At 43.5% G+C, this 17,455-nt stretch overlaps 2 protein-coding genes across 12 annotated transcripts in view; both read right to left on the reverse strand.

Moving 5' to 3' along the window:
- The window catches only part of ARHGEF9 (Cdc42 guanine nucleotide exchange factor 9), a 279,050-nt gene that overhangs the window by 99,309 nt on the left and 162,286 nt on the right, over nt 1-17,455 (reverse strand). Inside the window, exon 1 of one of the 10 annotated variants that reach the window (XM_081897318.1) lies at nt 17,158-17,265. The exons of the other annotated variants lie outside the window; for them this stretch is intronic. Coding sequence (XP_081753444.1) covers nt 17,158-17,181 — 24 coding nt within the window. The 5' untranslated portion in view covers nt 17,182-17,265. Of the gene's footprint in view, nt 1-17,157; nt 17,266-17,455 lie in introns of those variants that run through there. 10 annotated transcript variants of the gene reach the window in all.
- LOC309362047 (uncharacterized protein) overlaps nt 1-17,455 on the reverse strand; it is a 52,078-nt gene that overhangs the window by 25,589 nt on the left and 9,034 nt on the right. The window lies entirely within an intron of this gene.

Raw genomic sequence — 17,455 nt, forward strand, 5'->3', positions numbered from 1 at the left:
CTGAATTGGAAACACTTGTACAATAAAACCACTTTAAAAATTAACAAAAGAACATAGGAAACAGCCTATTGCAGCATGACAACATCAGTCTATCTATATTGTTCATGTTGACTTAGCAGCAGCTCTCCAGGGTTTCAGAGTTTATGACAGTCTTTCTCCCAGCCCTACCTAGAGATGCCAAGAAATGAACCTGGGACATTCTGCATGCAGTACAGATGCTCTACCACTGAGCTAAAAATAAACTGGGTGTCTGGGTTAGGGAGAAGAGCAACTACTGTATTACAACGAATTTATTACCAAATGCAATTATTTATGTTTATCAACGTCCTATTCTTAGTAAGCTCGTTGATTTTTAACAATTGGGAAAAGTTAAAAATGGATATTATTTGGATGTATAAACCTACTAGACTATCTAGTAAAGTGTCACACTCCCCTCCCCCCCAAAAAACCCCAACCCAACCACCACTAATAAAGGAGGTCAAAAATTACACAGTACTAACAGCTTCTGCCCACCTAGCAGTTCAAAAGCACATCAGGTGCAAGTAGATAAATAGGTACCGCTCCGGCGGAAAGGTAAAACGGCATTTCCGTGCACTGCTCTGGTTCGCCAGAAGTGGCTTAGTCATGCTGGCCACATGACCTGGAAGCAGTCTGCGGACAAACGCCGGCTCCCTCGGCCTATAGAGCGAAATGAGCGCCACAACCCCAGAACCGTCTGCGACTGGACCTAACTGTCAGGGGTACCTTTACCTTTAACATGCTGTTATAGTAGCCATTTTACACGCCTGGTCTGGTGCAGGAATAGCTCAAGGGACCGCAGTCCCTGTGCCAGGGACCAGCCAAGTTGGGAAATGGCTAGGGGCTCAGAAAGGCTCCTTACTCACTTGACCCAGCTGCTCTTCCATTCTCTGCCTTCCCCACTGAGCCTCTGCAGGTTGTTTTAGAGCCAGACAGGTGGTAGTTTAACTTTTGAATCACATCTCCCATTTGCAGTCTTTGCCTACCATCAAATTTATCCAGATTCCAGTGCCCAAGCCTGCAAATAGTCTACAAGTCTATAAAACTTACATTTTCAAAGATTTATAGCTCAGGGCGTTGCATAATTTGTTTGTTTGTTTGTTTATTAAATATGCATAACACCCCTTCATCTGAAGATTTCAGGGCGGTCCTAGGAGAAAGGAGCTATAACTCTCTCTCACGGTGGGTCTAGGCACTACTATTATAGATATATCCTACCTGTTGAGGGCTTTGTTTTAAAGGGATCGGAAATCGTGTTCTACCTGAGCTATACATATATATCACATTTCTGTAGGGATGTTTGGCATTTGCTGAAGGATGGAAGCCAACTTGAGTAAAACTTTTGAGAAAGAATGCAGGGTATCAATGATAAAAAGAAACAAAAATTGGTCAAGCTAGACATTCAGAGCTTTTTGTTCTTTTATTTTCTTTAGGTGTTTGTCCTGGGATTTTCCCTGAGCGCTCCCTTTTGCAGGGTTTGCCGCGGATTCGATTCTGTGATTGTGACTTTCTGCAGCTTGCTATTCCCTTAAAGGGCCTTAGCTCATGAGCCGGTCGATCCGGGGGCTCCCGGTGTGCGTTGTTGCAGTGGACGAAAAAACCCTCTGCGCAATAGCCCCACTTATTATTTTCGGGGAAAGTTTTGCCTAGAGGGTTTTTGCCTTTAGCGCTTTTGGCTGCTGAGTTTCTTCCATTTCCCTGGGTTCTGGGAGCAGCAATTTTGAGCGGGTATAGCCACGCTTTTAATTTCAAGAGCCTTGAATTGAGTTTTAGTGGGGGGTGAAAGAATTTGAGTTACAGTAATTGTTTTGTTCGCTGTTTAGGCTTTTGAGAGTTCCCTCTCTGTAAGCTTGGTGAATCCTACACCCCACCTTCCTAATTTGCTTAAGGCTGGTCGGGGAGATTCCTAGGGCTGGCAGCCATTTTCTCCAGCTTAATTTTGGCCGGAACATTTTGCATCGGTGATAGTGCCATTTCTGGCGGGAGCGCCATTTTGTTTTGGCAGGAGCACCATCTTGTTTTGGCGGGAACGCCATTTTAACGCCTTAAGTGTTAATTTATTAATTTGTACTTTGGGAGCGCTTATCGAGATGCCTAGTCCTGCTCTCCCTTCAAAAAGGGTAATTAGAGGTCTGTCTCATTTGCTGCGTTCAGTTCTGGGTGCTATCATGGCCAATATTGGCACGGACCCTGCGGCCTTGACAAGGTTTAATTCAGAGCTTGAGTCATTGGCTCAGCAGTTTGGGAGGCAGCCTGATCCCCAGCCTGGCCCCTCCTCTTCTTCTACTGTTTGTGAAGCCCATGGTCCCTCTGATATGAGTGAAGGGAGTGAGGCTTTTGATTCTTCTGGGGCTTTGTTTCCCCAATCGCAGTTTTCCAGAAGAGGTGACCAAGACATGGAACTAAATGGATGAAGAGCTGAAAACCTCTAAGGCACTTCTTTATTTACCTTCAGTGTTCTCACACTGTCTTCTATTGATTTACTTTAGAGTAAAGTGGATTGAGGGCTGCACAAGTCACTGCCAAAATAATAAGGTGCAGAGAGATGGCAAGCAATTCTACTCCTTGCTCTTCTGGGAAGAAAGGAAGCTGCCCTGTAGTAGCAGACCATTCATGGTCATCCCAGCCTCCTGGGGAAGCAAATCCCACAGTTTAACTATATGCTGCATGAAGAAGTACTGCCTTTTATTGGAGAGCCTCTTTTTGAGGGCATCATTAAAAAGCCCCCAACAATGCAACTTCTCCTTATAGGGGCATTGCTCCAGCCTCCTGATCATTTTGGATGCCCTTTTCAGAATTTTTTCCTAGGCTGTGGCTACCTGCATGATTTCACATCTGGTCTCTGTGATGCCACTGAGTTAGATATGACGCTGTAATGTCACTGACAAAAACCATGTGGGCCATCGTAGCTGACCAGACTTGAATGCAGCGACAGCCAATGAAGCTGAGGCCAGTGGGATTTACCAAGGAGAGAGGCGTCACTAAAAATGATGGCGGCGGGGAGAGATACAAATCTATTTGCCATAGGTGTCAAAAGTCACGGAACACGGAAGGCAGATTTCAGAAGACGAAAGCAAAGGCAGGTAGTTTCAGCTCGACCCTCGGGAACCAATTTTGAAGAATTGCTTAGAATGGCATTTTTATTGTCTTTCAACAGCCTTGCTTAAATGCTCATTTGCAACATGATGTCTGATCTCCTGATTCTGTCACCTTTAGCTTTAGGAAACCACTAAGATACTACTACAGCAGCCAAAGACAGTTGTCTGCAAGCGTTTAGGAATTGGCGGCCCTTCTCAACTCCATCCAAATCTAGACCATTCATAGTTTCTTCCTTGGCAAGCACTGTCCCTTACTATATACACAGCTCACCCAAGGGCACAATCCACCAAGCATCGGTGCTATGCAAAGACTAACAGATTGCTCAGCAGGCGCTGTCAGTGGAGTGAGCCCCCCAAACCACAGAGCTTACCCAAACAAGAAGGGAACTGCCTATCTGCTGCAAATGATCGGACACAGTATGTAAACGACAGCAGCGTGAAACCCTGTTGACCTGGCTTGTAAAGCTTCAGTGCTAATTAATAACAAAACTCAGATGGAGTTCCTAATTTACCATTAATATATACAGCAATCAGAGGCATGTACCCAGCAGGAGCTGGTGGGAGAGACAAAGGAGTCTAAAATCGGTGCACAGAAAGAGCATAGAGGCACTACAGATCAGCCCTAAAAGTAGCTGTTGATTACAATTTATTTTGTACGTAGGCGGATGAGTGGGCGATAGTGTGTGGGAAGGCAGAAGAAAGGGCATTGCATTTATTTCTAGAAGAAACTGTTATTTTTTTTTTTAAGAGAGTGGGGAGGAAGTTCTCACTCCCCTCCCCTGAGCTCCACCCACCCACACGAAGCATGTTCTTGCACGTAACATGGGAAGGACAGAAAAAGCCACCCTCTTTAAGTTTTCACGCTCTTGCTTCCCCACACTCCCCCCCCCCATTTTTTTGCTCGGGGTAAGGCAGAATGCAACAAAGGTGATGTCTGACGGAAGAGGAGAAGAAAACAAGGCCAGTTGGCAGAACTGCACACCCCAATGGTTCGCTGATGCTAACAGAGGCTGCCTGCAGAGGAAGGCTGGTCTCAGCAGCATTGGGTTATTCCTTTCAAGGCATTACATAAGATGCTCTTCCTTCATTTATCAGACTGTGTGCTATGGACAATGCAGTCAGAAAATCACACATGTGCCCCAAACACATGGTCCATAGCAGGCGTTGGAATGCAGGGTGTGGGTGGGGGGATTCAGTGTTTTTTGCATTTTCATGAGAAACTCCCCACTTCACACTTTCTGAACCGATATGAAAGTCAAAACACAGCTATCCCCTGAAATACACACTTTGTATTTTGCAATGCAGTTCTCCAACCACCCAATGTATACAAAAATACATATATTAGGGGGAAGTGCATACATTAGTGAAAATAGCATACAAAAATTTCATTTTATTAGGAAAGATTGCTTGCCCAAATTTGGATTTCTAGTCAGAACTGCATATTAAAAAAATGTGTTTATTGGAAGAAATTGTGATGAATTTTCACAAGAAGTTTTTTTAAGTTTCAAACTGCTACGAAAGTGTGGTAAAAAATAATAATATTTTAAGTGTGGGTTAATGCTGGGAAAATGCAAAATTGAAAGCTCATCCCTAAACAGGGATAAGCAAAATGTAGACTGGGATGTACTAGTGGATACCTGAGTGATCTGAAGTAGATTAGCAAGTATTTCTGTCCCCTGTTTATTTGAGATGACAGCAATGAAAGAACTCCTAAATTATATTGCTTGGGGAAAATATGGAGTGGGTTTTATCTATTCAGTCCAGTTCTGATACTCAAAACAAATTCCTGGGCTCAGAATTCTTTAATGCTGGTGAATCTATGGGTTCTAGTAAAAAAAAAAACCAGATCTTTCAAGCCAAAAGTCTGCCCTCCCCTTCTCTACAGCATGGGGCAGTTGGGTTGCACCGAGAAAAGTTTCTCTTCATGCCTGGGAAGACAAAGAAAATCCTCCAGGTTAAGGATGGTGATAATGAAACTGTCCTATTAAAACGTGGTATTAAACACTATCTCAGGCACTCTGCATTAGGTTGGAGACAGGCAATTATATTTAAGAGAGTCAGAAGGGACCAAAAAGAGGCTTCACTTTCTATGGCACACACAGGTTTTTATTTTGTCCCACCAGTCAAAGAGGTTTTGGAATCTGCTAACGCAAGGTGAGCTAATGATCACTGGCACAGGTAGCTTTCAAGGGGGATTAGACAAATTCACTGAGGAGGGGTGGGTCTACTATTGGGTTGTTAGCCATGGGTCTTCACTTTTAGGCATAACATAGCTACTTCCTGTAACCTATGGTTCAAGGAGGGCTAGAGAATCTCAAGGTTCCAATGTGCTGGAATGGTTCAGTACCAACAGGTTCTGATTAACCCTTGAGAAACCCATTCCTTGGCTCAAATCATCTCAGGTTGGTCATTACTCTTGCACTTGACAGTGTGGTGCAGTGGTTATTATGGTAAAACATAATAGTAATGAAGCTCCCTGGGCCAGTCATTGTCTCTCACCCAGAACTACCTCACAGTTGATGCAAGCATGAAATGTTATGGGGCAGAACTATGTACCCCACCTTGAGCTCCTTGGAGGAAATGTGGGATATAAATGCAACAGCTAATAAACAAACATCTATTTCTAGATATACAGCATGCATTTAGGTGTACTAAAGGGGGGGGATCAGCCATCCTGCCTGCCACTTCCCACCATCACTCCCCACAAATTCGCTTGCTGGAGCTTCCCTTTCCCACTCCATTCAACCACGAAGCACCCTTTTCAACTTCCACTTCTTCTCCTACCTGTTTCCATTGGGAAACAGTCAATGAAACCAGCACAATGGCAGGATAGTCATATACAGTCTAGAGAGAAATCAAGACCAAAGAACTATTTTTCCTCCCAGCAAGGTTTCAGCATCTTCTCTTTCTTCTTCCTTTTTTTTTCCAAATGGGAAGAGGGATGGACATAATCTAACTACCAGTTGTCTCTTCCCCATTAAGATAATGCAACCCTCTGCTCAAAACTATGGAAATGATATACCTGTGCTTCACAGAGGCTGATGGAGCTGGGGAGACAGCCTTCAAGAAAATCAGGGGCAAAGGGCCAAAAAAAGAGCCTTTGCCTCAACCAAGGGGAAGGTAGCTGTTCCCAACCCATAAATCATTCTAAACCTTTTTCCTTTTTATTGCCTCTTGGTCAACATTGTCCCAACAGGAGCTCATAAACTGCGTTGAATTCTCAGCAGGATAGGAAATGATGATGGAGGCCCTGGATATGTTGCAGCAGATTGAAATATGATTGGAAGGAAGCAGCTCAGCCTTTCCTCAAGCACAGGATATTATCGTCTGGATAACTGAGGAGACCATACCCTTTCCAGAATAGGAAGAGAGGAATTTGTCAGTTTCACTTTTTCTCTGTTTCACTGTTTAAGAAATTAAGATAAACAAATGGGTCACAAAATGCATGTTTCAGTTAAAAGTGGGTCTTGGGTCTGAAAAAAAGTTGAAGATGCCTGCCCTAGAATATAGAAATAACTGTGACACAACATATGCGCTTTGTTATTTTTATGAGGCCTATACTCAATGATCACCTGCAAACATGTTCAGGGTAGAATAATAACTGGGGGGTGTGTGTGTTAATATCCCCACTTCTCTCTCTCTCTCTCTCTCTCTCTCTCTCTCTCTCTCTCACACACACACACACACACACACACACACACACACACACACACAATGCACCAAAGCAACTTTTAGAAAATCAGGTTTGTACTAGGCCAATAATAATAATAATAATAATAATTTATTATTTATACCCCGCCCATCTGGCTGGGCCTCCCCAGCCACTCTGGGCGGCTTCCATAAAAACCAAAAATACAGTAAAATATCACACGTTAAAAACTTCCCTGAACAGGGCTGCCTTAAGATGTCTTCTGAATGTCAGGTAGTTGTTTATCGCTTTGACATCTGCTGGAAGGGCGTTCCACAGGGTGGGCGCCACTACTGAGAAGGCCCTCTGCCTGGTTCCCTGTAGCTTCGCTTCTCGCAATGAGGGAACCGCCAGAAGGCCCTCGGCGCTGGACCTCAGCGTCCGGGCAGAATGATGGGGGTGGAGACGCTCCTTCAGGTATACTGGACCGAGGCCGTTTAGGGCTTTAAAGGTCAGCACCAACACTTTGAATTGTGCTCGGAAACATACTGGGAGCCAATGTAGGTCTTTCAAGACCAGTGTTATATGGTCTCGGCGGCCGCTCCCAGTCACCTGTCTAGCTGCCGCATTCTGGATTAGTTGTAGTTTCCGAGTCACCTTCAAAGGTAGCCCCACGTAGGGTGCATTGCAGTAGTCCAAGCGGGAGATAACCAGAGCATGCACCACTCTGGCGAGACAGTCCGCAGGCAGATAGGGTCTCAGCCTACGTACCAGATGGAGCTGGTAAACAGCTGTCCTGGACACAGATTTGACCTGTGCCTCCATGGACAGCTGTGAGTCCAAAATGACTCCCAGGCTGCGCACCTGGTCCTTCAGGGGCACAGTTACCCCATTCAGGACCAGGGAATCCTCCACACCTGCCCGCCTCCTGTCCCCCAGAAACAGTACTTCTGTCTTGTCAGGATTCAACCTCAATCTGTTAGCCGCCATCCATCCTCCAACCGCCTCCAGACACTCACACAGGACCTTCACTGCCCTCACTGGTTCTGATTTAAAAGAGAGGTAGAGCTGGGTATCATCCGCATACATGTCTAAAAACTATGTCTAAAAATTATGTCTAAATTATGTCTAAAAACAAAGGAAGTATAAAAACTCTAATAATACACATCCTAAAATAAGCAGTTTCCACAAAAAAGTAACATGTTATTTAGATTTATTTATCTTTTTCTCATAATATAACCTATCAAAGTTTTTAAAAAAACCATTCACCAGTATTACAAATGTGCATTATAGCCATAGCTGTCAACCTTTCCCTTTTCTTGCAAGGGATCCTATTTGGAATAAGGGAATTTCCCTTTAAAAAAGGGAAACGTTGACAGCTATGATTATAGCACATAAAATAAGCTTTGTAATTGCATTTTTTGGACTGCGGCTGCTGATTGATCCGTAAGGCATTTATCTGTCAGTTTCACATGACCATTTATTCTTTTAAGAGAAACAGAATATATATATATATATATATATATATATATATATATATATATATAAAGTATTGTGTTCCCCACATTTGAGTAAACTACTGTGTTTCTATTCTACAAGTATGATTATTTGTCAAGTATGATTATTTGATCACTGTAATGGAGTTGTGACCAAAAGGGAGATTTCACAAGGGCTCTTGAGAGTTTGCTGCCAATCAAAAGACACCAGTAAACAAGTGAAGGATGAATGCATTCTTATCATAATTGACATATATGCAAGATTTTGGAATAGTTATCATCTGAAAAAGCAAACAAACTGTATGCAGGAGTCTAAGGGGACCATCTGGAGGAAAAGTTCTCTAGCAAAAGGCCTGTTGAACTGAATGGGAACTGTGCAAGAACAATCCAAGAACTCTTGTGCAGCACCTATTCATTTCAATGAGGTTTGCTCAGAAGCATTTCTTTCTGATTTTTGCCCTGTGGAGCTTGGCATTTCCCCCCAATGGTGGGAGAAGCATATCAACAAGAGACACTATACAAAGGGCATCAATGTATGTCAACTTTACTGTCTTTATGACCGCAGCAACCTAAAGCAATTACTTTGTATAAAGCACAAGACATATCCCCCCTCGCCCTGCAAATGAAATCTGTTTTACTATCGGTATCTTGGATACACTTAAGTTGGTTTGTACAATGCCTGGAATGAACCAATTCCAGTAGCAGTTGCCATGCACCACACTGGGCTAAACTCCGCTGTGCCGTGGCTGTCACCTCTCCCTCTTGTTAAGTCCCAGTGACCCTCTGCGTTGGAAAGCCAGGAGAGCAAATGTGCCTTTGATCACTACTGACTAGTTACTGAGAAGTTTCTCACATAGTAAATGTATATATTGTAAAGGTAAAGGTCCAGTCGTGACCGACTCTGGGGTTGCGGCACTCATCTCGCTTTATTGGCCAAGGGAGCCAGCGTCCAGCTTCCAGGTCATGTGGCCAGCATGACTAACCCGCTTCTGGCGAACCAGAGCAGGGCACGGAGACGCTGTTTACCTTCCTGCCGGAGTGGTACCTATTTCTCTATTTGCACTTTGACGTGCTTTCGAACTGCTAGGTTGGCAGGAGCAGGGACCGAGCAATGGGAGCTCACCCCGTCGCGGGGATTCAAACTGCTGACCTTCTGATCGGCAAGTCCTAGGCTCTGTAGTTTAAACCACAGCACCACCCACGTCGTTTGACATTAATTAACAGATCATTTTCGTTAAGGGGAAGCATAAAAATACTTTGAAGAACTAGCAAATTACACTATGGGTATAACTTGCTGCTACTCTACTTGCCCCACCACTGCTTGCTGCTTGCCCTACCCCAGTGATAGGGAACCAGATGTTGGTAGTCTTTTAAAACTCCTCTCTGACTACTGCCCATGCTGGTTGGGGTTCATGGGAGTTGTGAACCCAACAATGCCTGGAGGACCATGAGTTCCCCAGCCCTGATCTACTCCTGAACCATCTCCTCTGGCTCATCCAAGTCCTGTCTGCTACTCAAGATCCTCTTGGCTCGAGAAGCAACAACTTTAACCGTGTGCAGTGACATAGCATGGGTTGCTAGTGCCGGGGGCTACGCAGAAGGTACGAAACTGAGCATGCATGTACATTCAACTGCCTCACAGCGTCTGAGTCACCCAGGAGATCACAGCCACAGAGATAAGAACTGGATTTGTCTGGAGAGGTAGCTTCCTGGTTCGCATGGAGAGGCAGCTTTGCACCTGGAGCAATCGCCTCTGTGCCCCCCCCCCCCAGCACTACGCCACCGACGATGTGACATTCTGCATGCAAAGCATGTGTCCAGCCCTTGAATCATAACCACTGATTCATAGGAAGTTACCTTATGCCAAGTCAAACCACCTAGCCCAGTACCGTCTGCTTGGGTGACATTTTTTGCTTCTGCTATCTGAGATCACATTCTGAATGGAGACATCAAGGGTCTCCCAAACACACAACACAGGCTCTGCCCTTTCCCAAAACACTTTCTTAAAAGCTTTATTTCCTTATTTATAATTTGTGTTCTGCTTTTCATTCGAAAATAAATCCCAGAGCAAGTGGCAACAAACATGAAACAAAACCCCCCTAACAACTACAGTAGTACCTCGGGTTACAGATGCTTCAGGTTACAGACGCTTCAGGCTACAGACTCTGCTAACCCAGAAATCGTACCTCGGGTTAAGAACTTTGCTCCAGGATGAGAACAGAAATTGCGTGACGGCGGCAGCAGCGGGAGGCCCCATTAGCTAAAGTGGTGCTTCAGGTTAAGAGCAGTTTCAGGTTAAGAACGGACCACCAGAATAAATTAAGTTCACCCAAGGTACTACTGTACCAAGAAACCATCTATATACACAAATGGCAAAATATGCATGTGTTAGAGGGGGGCAACCAGTTCTACCTTCCTGGGTGAATCAACGCAGAGTTCCTGGTTCCAAAGAGGCTTTCAAGCCATTCAAGCACACAATTCTGCTTCAAACATTCATGCCAAACCTGAAAAGGTCAGAAGTATGGGGATGAGCAACTTTTCTTTAAAAAGTTTTGGAAGTTCTTTTTTTTTTTAAGGTAATGTCCGTTAATTTTAAGAACAATACAGTGGTGCTTCGGGTTATAGATGCTTCAGGTTGCAGATGCTTCAGGTTACAGACTCCGCTAACCCAGAAATAGTACCTCGGGTTAAGAACTTTGCTTCAGGATAAGCACAGAAATCATGTGATGGCGGCGTGGCAGGCCCCATTAGCTAAAGTGGTACCTCAGGTTAAGAACAGTTTCAGGTTAAGAACAGACCTCCAGAATGAATTAAGTTCTTAACCCGAGGTACCACTGTATACAGAAGACACCCATAGTAGAGACCTATTCATTCACCAGGAAAACCTTTTTGGAACGGAAATGTCTCCAATTGTTTCCGGAAACTGCAGTTAGGGGCACTTGACATATCTCAACAGGAATGCCATTCCACAGAATGTGGCACCTACACTAATAGTCCTGCTCCAAGTTACTGTAAAGCAGGCTTCAGATAATCTTTGTAATTTGCAGGTGTAGCTCTCCTATAGAACGCAATGACCTAGTGGGTATAAAAGAGGTAAGGCCATCTTTCATTTCCTGGTTGTGGGTTTCTCAAAGGCGTCTGGCCATATGTGGAAACAGAACATTGGGCTAGAACTGATTTTCGGTCTGATCCACTAAGGCTTTTTAAAATGCCCCATCACTATTTCCCACTGTAAATCACATACCCTCCAACATTCCTCAGATGAAAATAGGGACATCCTATTCTACATCAGTATGCAGCTGTGGCATGTGTTTCGCTTCCTCCCCTTGCTGCTGCTGCTCCCCGACTTGACCAAACGGGGCACCTCGTGCAAAGATGATGGTAGGAACTCACCACATTGAGCAGGGTTTCCCAAACTTGGGTCTACAGCTGTTTTTGGACTACAGTTCCCATCAGCCCTGATCACTGGTGCTACAGATGATGCAAGTTTGGGAATAGCTGGAGACCCATGTTTGGGAAACATGGGCATAGAGTTATGAAAAGTTAAAAGGTGCGCCAAATTCCCTTCCTGTTTTTATTCATACATTTTATCTTGCACCACACGCAGGGGGAGGGGGACCTGCCCATAGAAAAAACCAATGTGCATACCAGCTGCGTGCCCATCTCACAAAACAGAAGCAGAAGGACAAGTAACCAGTCTCTTTTTAAAAAACCAAAACATATGCTTATTTGAACAGGTTTGCAGCTGGAGCATAAATATTTTTTAATAGCACATGGAAAGGGAAAGGACTCAAGATACAGTAACTGAGGCTTGCAAACCCCAATGCAAAGTTATACTGTATGCTGTTTACACGTCCCTCTCCTCCAACTGGAAGTGAGACTTATTGAGTGGGTAGGGAAGAGGGAGGGACTGAAGGGAAGGTCCCTTGGGAATTTGAGACCAGTGACACTGTGAGAAGCTGTGGTGGCTAGAGGGTTTTCAGGGACGGTCCCGGCATTTTCAAAGTGCCTGGAGGTTATGAAATCATGGGTGCCATTAACAACAACAACCCTATCACTAAAAACAGGCCGATGAGTTTCCAAAAGTTAATGGCATGGATCAAGGCCACTATTAGTCATACATGCAACGATCAGTGACCTGCATTTGGACTGGAATGTGCACCCAGATATACAGCCAGTTCAATGGGTTCAAGGAGCACTGCAAGGCAGAAGCAGATCTCATCCCACCCCAGCACCATCTCATCCCACCCCCAAAACCTGCTGCTTGAAAATCTCTCCTTTGTTGGATTGGGGGCAATATATTTCTAATTCAAATGCAAATTTCCCTCCAATATATTTTCTCATTTCAAAGTTCCTCCGAAGACTTTTCTTCCTTGCTGCCCCTATTCATTTGGAACTCAGAAACAACTCGTTGGGTAGGGCAGAGTTGCTACGTTAAGATACATGGCAGGTGGGTTGCTGTTGTTTACTGGGAGGAGGAGCGTTGCATGCTAGCTGGTGCAATTTAAATGCATTGGCAAGAGTGCCAGATTCTTTAGCTGTGATCCCTGCATTGCGGGGGGTTGGACCAGATGACCCTTAGGGTCCCTTCCAGATCTATAGTTCTATGATTCTACGATTTGCACCACAAATCCTCACCACCTCCCCCACCTCCTGGTAAGCAGAAGTGACCCAGTTGTTGGGAGGAGTGTGGTTCTGCCTTGCATGACAAGCTGCTTCTGTTGGAACTGTCTTTCAGATCACCTGCCTGATCGTGTTCCTTCAGAGCATTCCCCCAAACCCAACTTTGGTATAGCTTCCTTGTTCCTACTGCAACTAACCCTAAGTACATATAACTGCCATGTGCATTCAATTCCTTTCCTTGCAAGTTCATCAGGGCAGAGACCTATCCTATTGTACTTGGTAAGGTGCTATGCACACTGATGGTGCTACGTAAATAAGTAAATATGCTTGCAAAAATGCTCACACCTAATATTTATATTTAAACCAGGGATAGGGAACTCCCACTGCACGGCCAGATTTCATCAGGCCCTCTTGGTCCCCTCCCACTCAGCAGCTGTTCAGCAAGGACTTTAATGTTGTGCAAAAAGAGCAACTGCTGCTCCTTCATCTGCTAGAAAATCGAAGCAGAGGGGAAATGTCTTAGCAGAGACAGGTAGAATTATGTTCCTTGCAAAAATGCAAATGTTGTCCATGAATTTTGCAACTGCATGAATGGAATTTTTAGGGTGCAATTGCATTTGAAGGTTGAGGCTTTAATAGCTGTAAGGCAGTTGAGCTCTGCACCTTTATTTTGCATATTTCTTCTGGAATTTGTGAGTTATTTTTGCCTTCTGCACATTCAGAACACATAAAGAATGTTGGGGAGCTTGTTTCTTTTTTTTTAACAAACATTGGTTTTTAAAATTATCTATGGAGAAAATTGAAGGTACAATTTTAGTGGAGTTAGTAAGAGTTCAATATATGCTTCAGTTTGAATGGAGAGAGAGTGTGTATGAGGTGTGCATGCGTATAGATGTTTATCTATCCCTATCCATGTTTGGATCTGGCTCCACTCAATAACTTGTTACTGGTTAATGAAACCCTCAGCTTAAAAAGTACTCCCCATTCCTGATTTAGAGCTGTTCTGAAGTGCCCAGAAAGAACTTGTCAGACACTGACAGAAACACTAACAACAACACATTAAGGTAGGTGATACTATCCCCTTGTTGCAAAAGTGGGGAGGGAAAAGTATCAGCCTGCCTCAGGCCTCTTGTCAATTTCATGGCTCAGGAGAGGACTTGAACCAAGGAATTCCTGGCTCACAGCCCACACTCTTAACCAATCTATCAGAGCATCTGATAGCCACAACTGGTGCTTTTTTCATATCTATATCTATATAGATATAGGTACTCTCATTTACCTACTCATATTGAAATACTGTCCCTCAATGAGGCCAAACTTATGTTTAGGGGTATGCGTCCCCATGCGTCCCCCCCCCGAAAAACAAGCACTGGCCGCAACCCTTGCAATGTGAATCAAACTACACTGATATCAGGGCACTAGATTCAGCATGAATCTCCACTTCCCTCATGCATTTTGAGGACCAGACAATGCAATGAATACAGAATAATAGCTTGCATTTACTCATAAGTTATCACTGCTAACTGCAAAGGAAAGGGTCAATACTGTAGCTATTAATGGCTCAATGATTATTTATCTCTCTCTTTTGCGAAGGCTGTGTGCAGACTTCGGTAAAGGGGCTCCCTAGAAAGAGAAAGGGAGTGCAACCAAGAATCCTTCAGGCTGCCCCAAACTTCTGATATGTGAAGAGGAAGCACAGAGCAACAGTTGTGATGGGAGCAACACTGTGGCCCCAGCAAATTTGTGGCTACGCTCTGGGGCTTAGCCGTGACTGTTGCCTTGAAATGCTTTGCTTGTGTGGCATGAACCACAGACTGTCCGAGCTGCATACTTGCAGGCATCAAATAATTCATCATCATCATCATCATTACCACCCCCACATTAGAACAGTAACAATTGTGAAAAACACAGGCATCTAAATATTGCTTGGCAAATAAATACTGATTGGTGGGACCGAATGAGACAAAGCCCAGAAAAATTAACATGGAAAAATCTAGTCTATAAGAATTATTGAAATAATCCTCTTAGGAGCAAATCTTCAATCTTGTTCACATAGCGGGGGCACTTGATATGTCAAAACCATTTCTGTGTGCGTAGCTCAGAATACAAGTGTAGCTGCTTAGCAGCATACCTTAAAAAGAAATTTAAAAATCTGGGGTGACAAGCGATTTATTTCTTGAATTTGTATGTCACATTAGTGGCAACAGAGCCCTGCGCCAGCTCCACTTTGTATTTAGCATTCTTGTTCAGTCCTAAAGCCAATGTCCCACTTTACCTTACACCCACTGAAAACAAATTAGCATGTACAAATAAAACTAGGGGCATGTATGTGGCTCCCTCCAGACTCACTAACAAGAATGTATCCTTCTCTCGCCTTCCATACCATGAATTCTCCTTCCCCTTCCATAGTCGACTGTGGTTTAGCGATACATTAGCACTGAGTCAAACCATACTTAATGCATATTGTGGTTAAGTAAACCATGGTTTACTCAGAAACCACGGACTGAACTCATATATAAGCATGTGTTTGCCAAATCTGATTAAGAAGAAACCATGGTTAAAATTAACTATGGATACCTTGAGTGCGCAGTGTTACACCAGAGATTAAAACTAAGAAGCAAAGGGAAGGGGGTTTTATGAGCGAGAGAAAGAAGAAGGAAGTGCAGAGTGCAAGGTCTTAAGGCTGGCTCCCAATTTACAAAACATAGTTTGCAGGGAGTCAGCAGGGAGACTGGGCTAGGAATGGAAGAATCTATCAATTTCAGATTCTCATTTTTCCAGTCTTAAATTCAGTTTACCCATTTTCTGCTTCTGTTTATGATTGGAGAAGAGGGAATCATAAACAAAAATTCATGTGCATTTTCATTAACACGCCTCCTGATATAAACACTTTTGTACACAATTCTGCCTATGTACATTTTGCAAGCCTTTTCCTCTAATGCATTTTTCAATGCCACTTCCACTAATATACACGCCTGCTCACACATCTCCCTAATATATGCAATTTTGTATACATTGTTTTAATTGACAAATTGCACCATAAAATTCTGATATGCACAAATTTCAAAGGACAGCTGTGTTGTTTTTCATGTCTTGGTTTGCAAAGTGCAAACTAGGTCAGTTTGTATTAAAACGCAAACCAAAACTAATTCCTCTCCGATCCCCATACTGGGCCTAAGATAGCTCATTGCATAGTCCATGCAATTGTAATAACCCTATTATTGTTGCTCATAAAGAAGTTGTGTGTGTGTGTTTTAATCTCATTCCTTTCCAGCAGGCAAATTCTCTCCTGAAGTCTTAGTGACACCATCAGAATCATTTTCACAGCTGCCTGTTAGGTGGCCCACTAAACAAAGGACATTGTGCATTCAAGGACTTGGAGCCAAAGGAAAGGAGTCATTGAACAGCAGGCACCTGCCTTCCACAGGGAACCAAAAAGATGCTCATGTAAATATATCAGAGTTATCACAACAGCAAACCCAGAAAAATAGAGATTTCTAGATTTACCATTGTTCAGCAGTGAGCATCCGAAAGATTACCAGAAGCATAGCTCAGTGAGAAATGCCTTCCAGGTCAGCGACAAATGGCATAATAATGTACTATGAATAACATGTCATTTTAAAAAGATCAGCATTGAGAGCCTGCTCTTAGTCTCTTCCTGAAATATAACAGCAAATACAGCCTAGTCTTTTATTTACGTATTTATATTTATAAATAAATTATAAACTATCTTTTGGCCCTCAAACGGAACCGCAGAAGCGTTTACAATAAATACCTCAATACAATAAAGGTGAAGGGTAAGAACATTGTAAAGAGCATTGGATTCTTTAAAAACTTCCTTTAAAAACAGCACCAAACGAGGACTAAACAACACTAGAGAAAAGCAGAACAACACTTATATTCCGATGAGGTGCTGCCTTTCGCACTCAATATATAAAGCAGAATTCTTTCATTCACTACTACAGAAAAGCATCCACCTCTGGGGAGACCAGCACAGTTTGTTCAAGATTAAACAGCAAACTCGTTCATCAAATTATGAGCACAGAACGACAGTGCCCACACTTTCCGTTACATACGGAATTTATGGTGATTTGTTTTTATTTATTATTTTTGCAAAGTAATAGCATTTCCCCCAGTAAGTCAGTGCTGTTAGGACATGTAGGAAAATACATTTGCTGGCCTAAGTCAGATGCCAGAGGAATCTCTTGCAGGTTTATTGTGATCCTGAGGAATGCTGAAACAAGGAGAATCGTAGTTATAAGCATTGCTATGAGAATTAAGAAGTCCTGCTCACCTTAATCCCGAATATTCTCTTCATACCAGCTCAGACAGAGGAAGGCTACCTCCCAAATTTTCAACACTGTGCAGAGCAGTCTCTTCGGTCCTTGTCTGCCCAAATACTGACCAGGATCAAATGCAGCTTAATCTGAGAGCTTTGGTAGCCTTACAGCTAAAGTGAAAACAGGGCTGTGGCTGACCCCTTTTAAGTAAGGAAAAAAGAGCCCAGCTGCAGGACACATTCTCATATTTTTGGTTGAGTACTGAACCTAAACTATTACAGACAGGAATCAGTAAAGCTTAATGCTTTTTCT

Source organism: Podarcis melisellensis, assembly GCF_964234715.1.
Source record: "Podarcis melisellensis genome assembly, chromosome: Z".
Taxonomy (NCBI): domain Eukaryota; kingdom Metazoa; phylum Chordata; class Lepidosauria; order Squamata; family Lacertidae; genus Podarcis; species Podarcis melisellensis.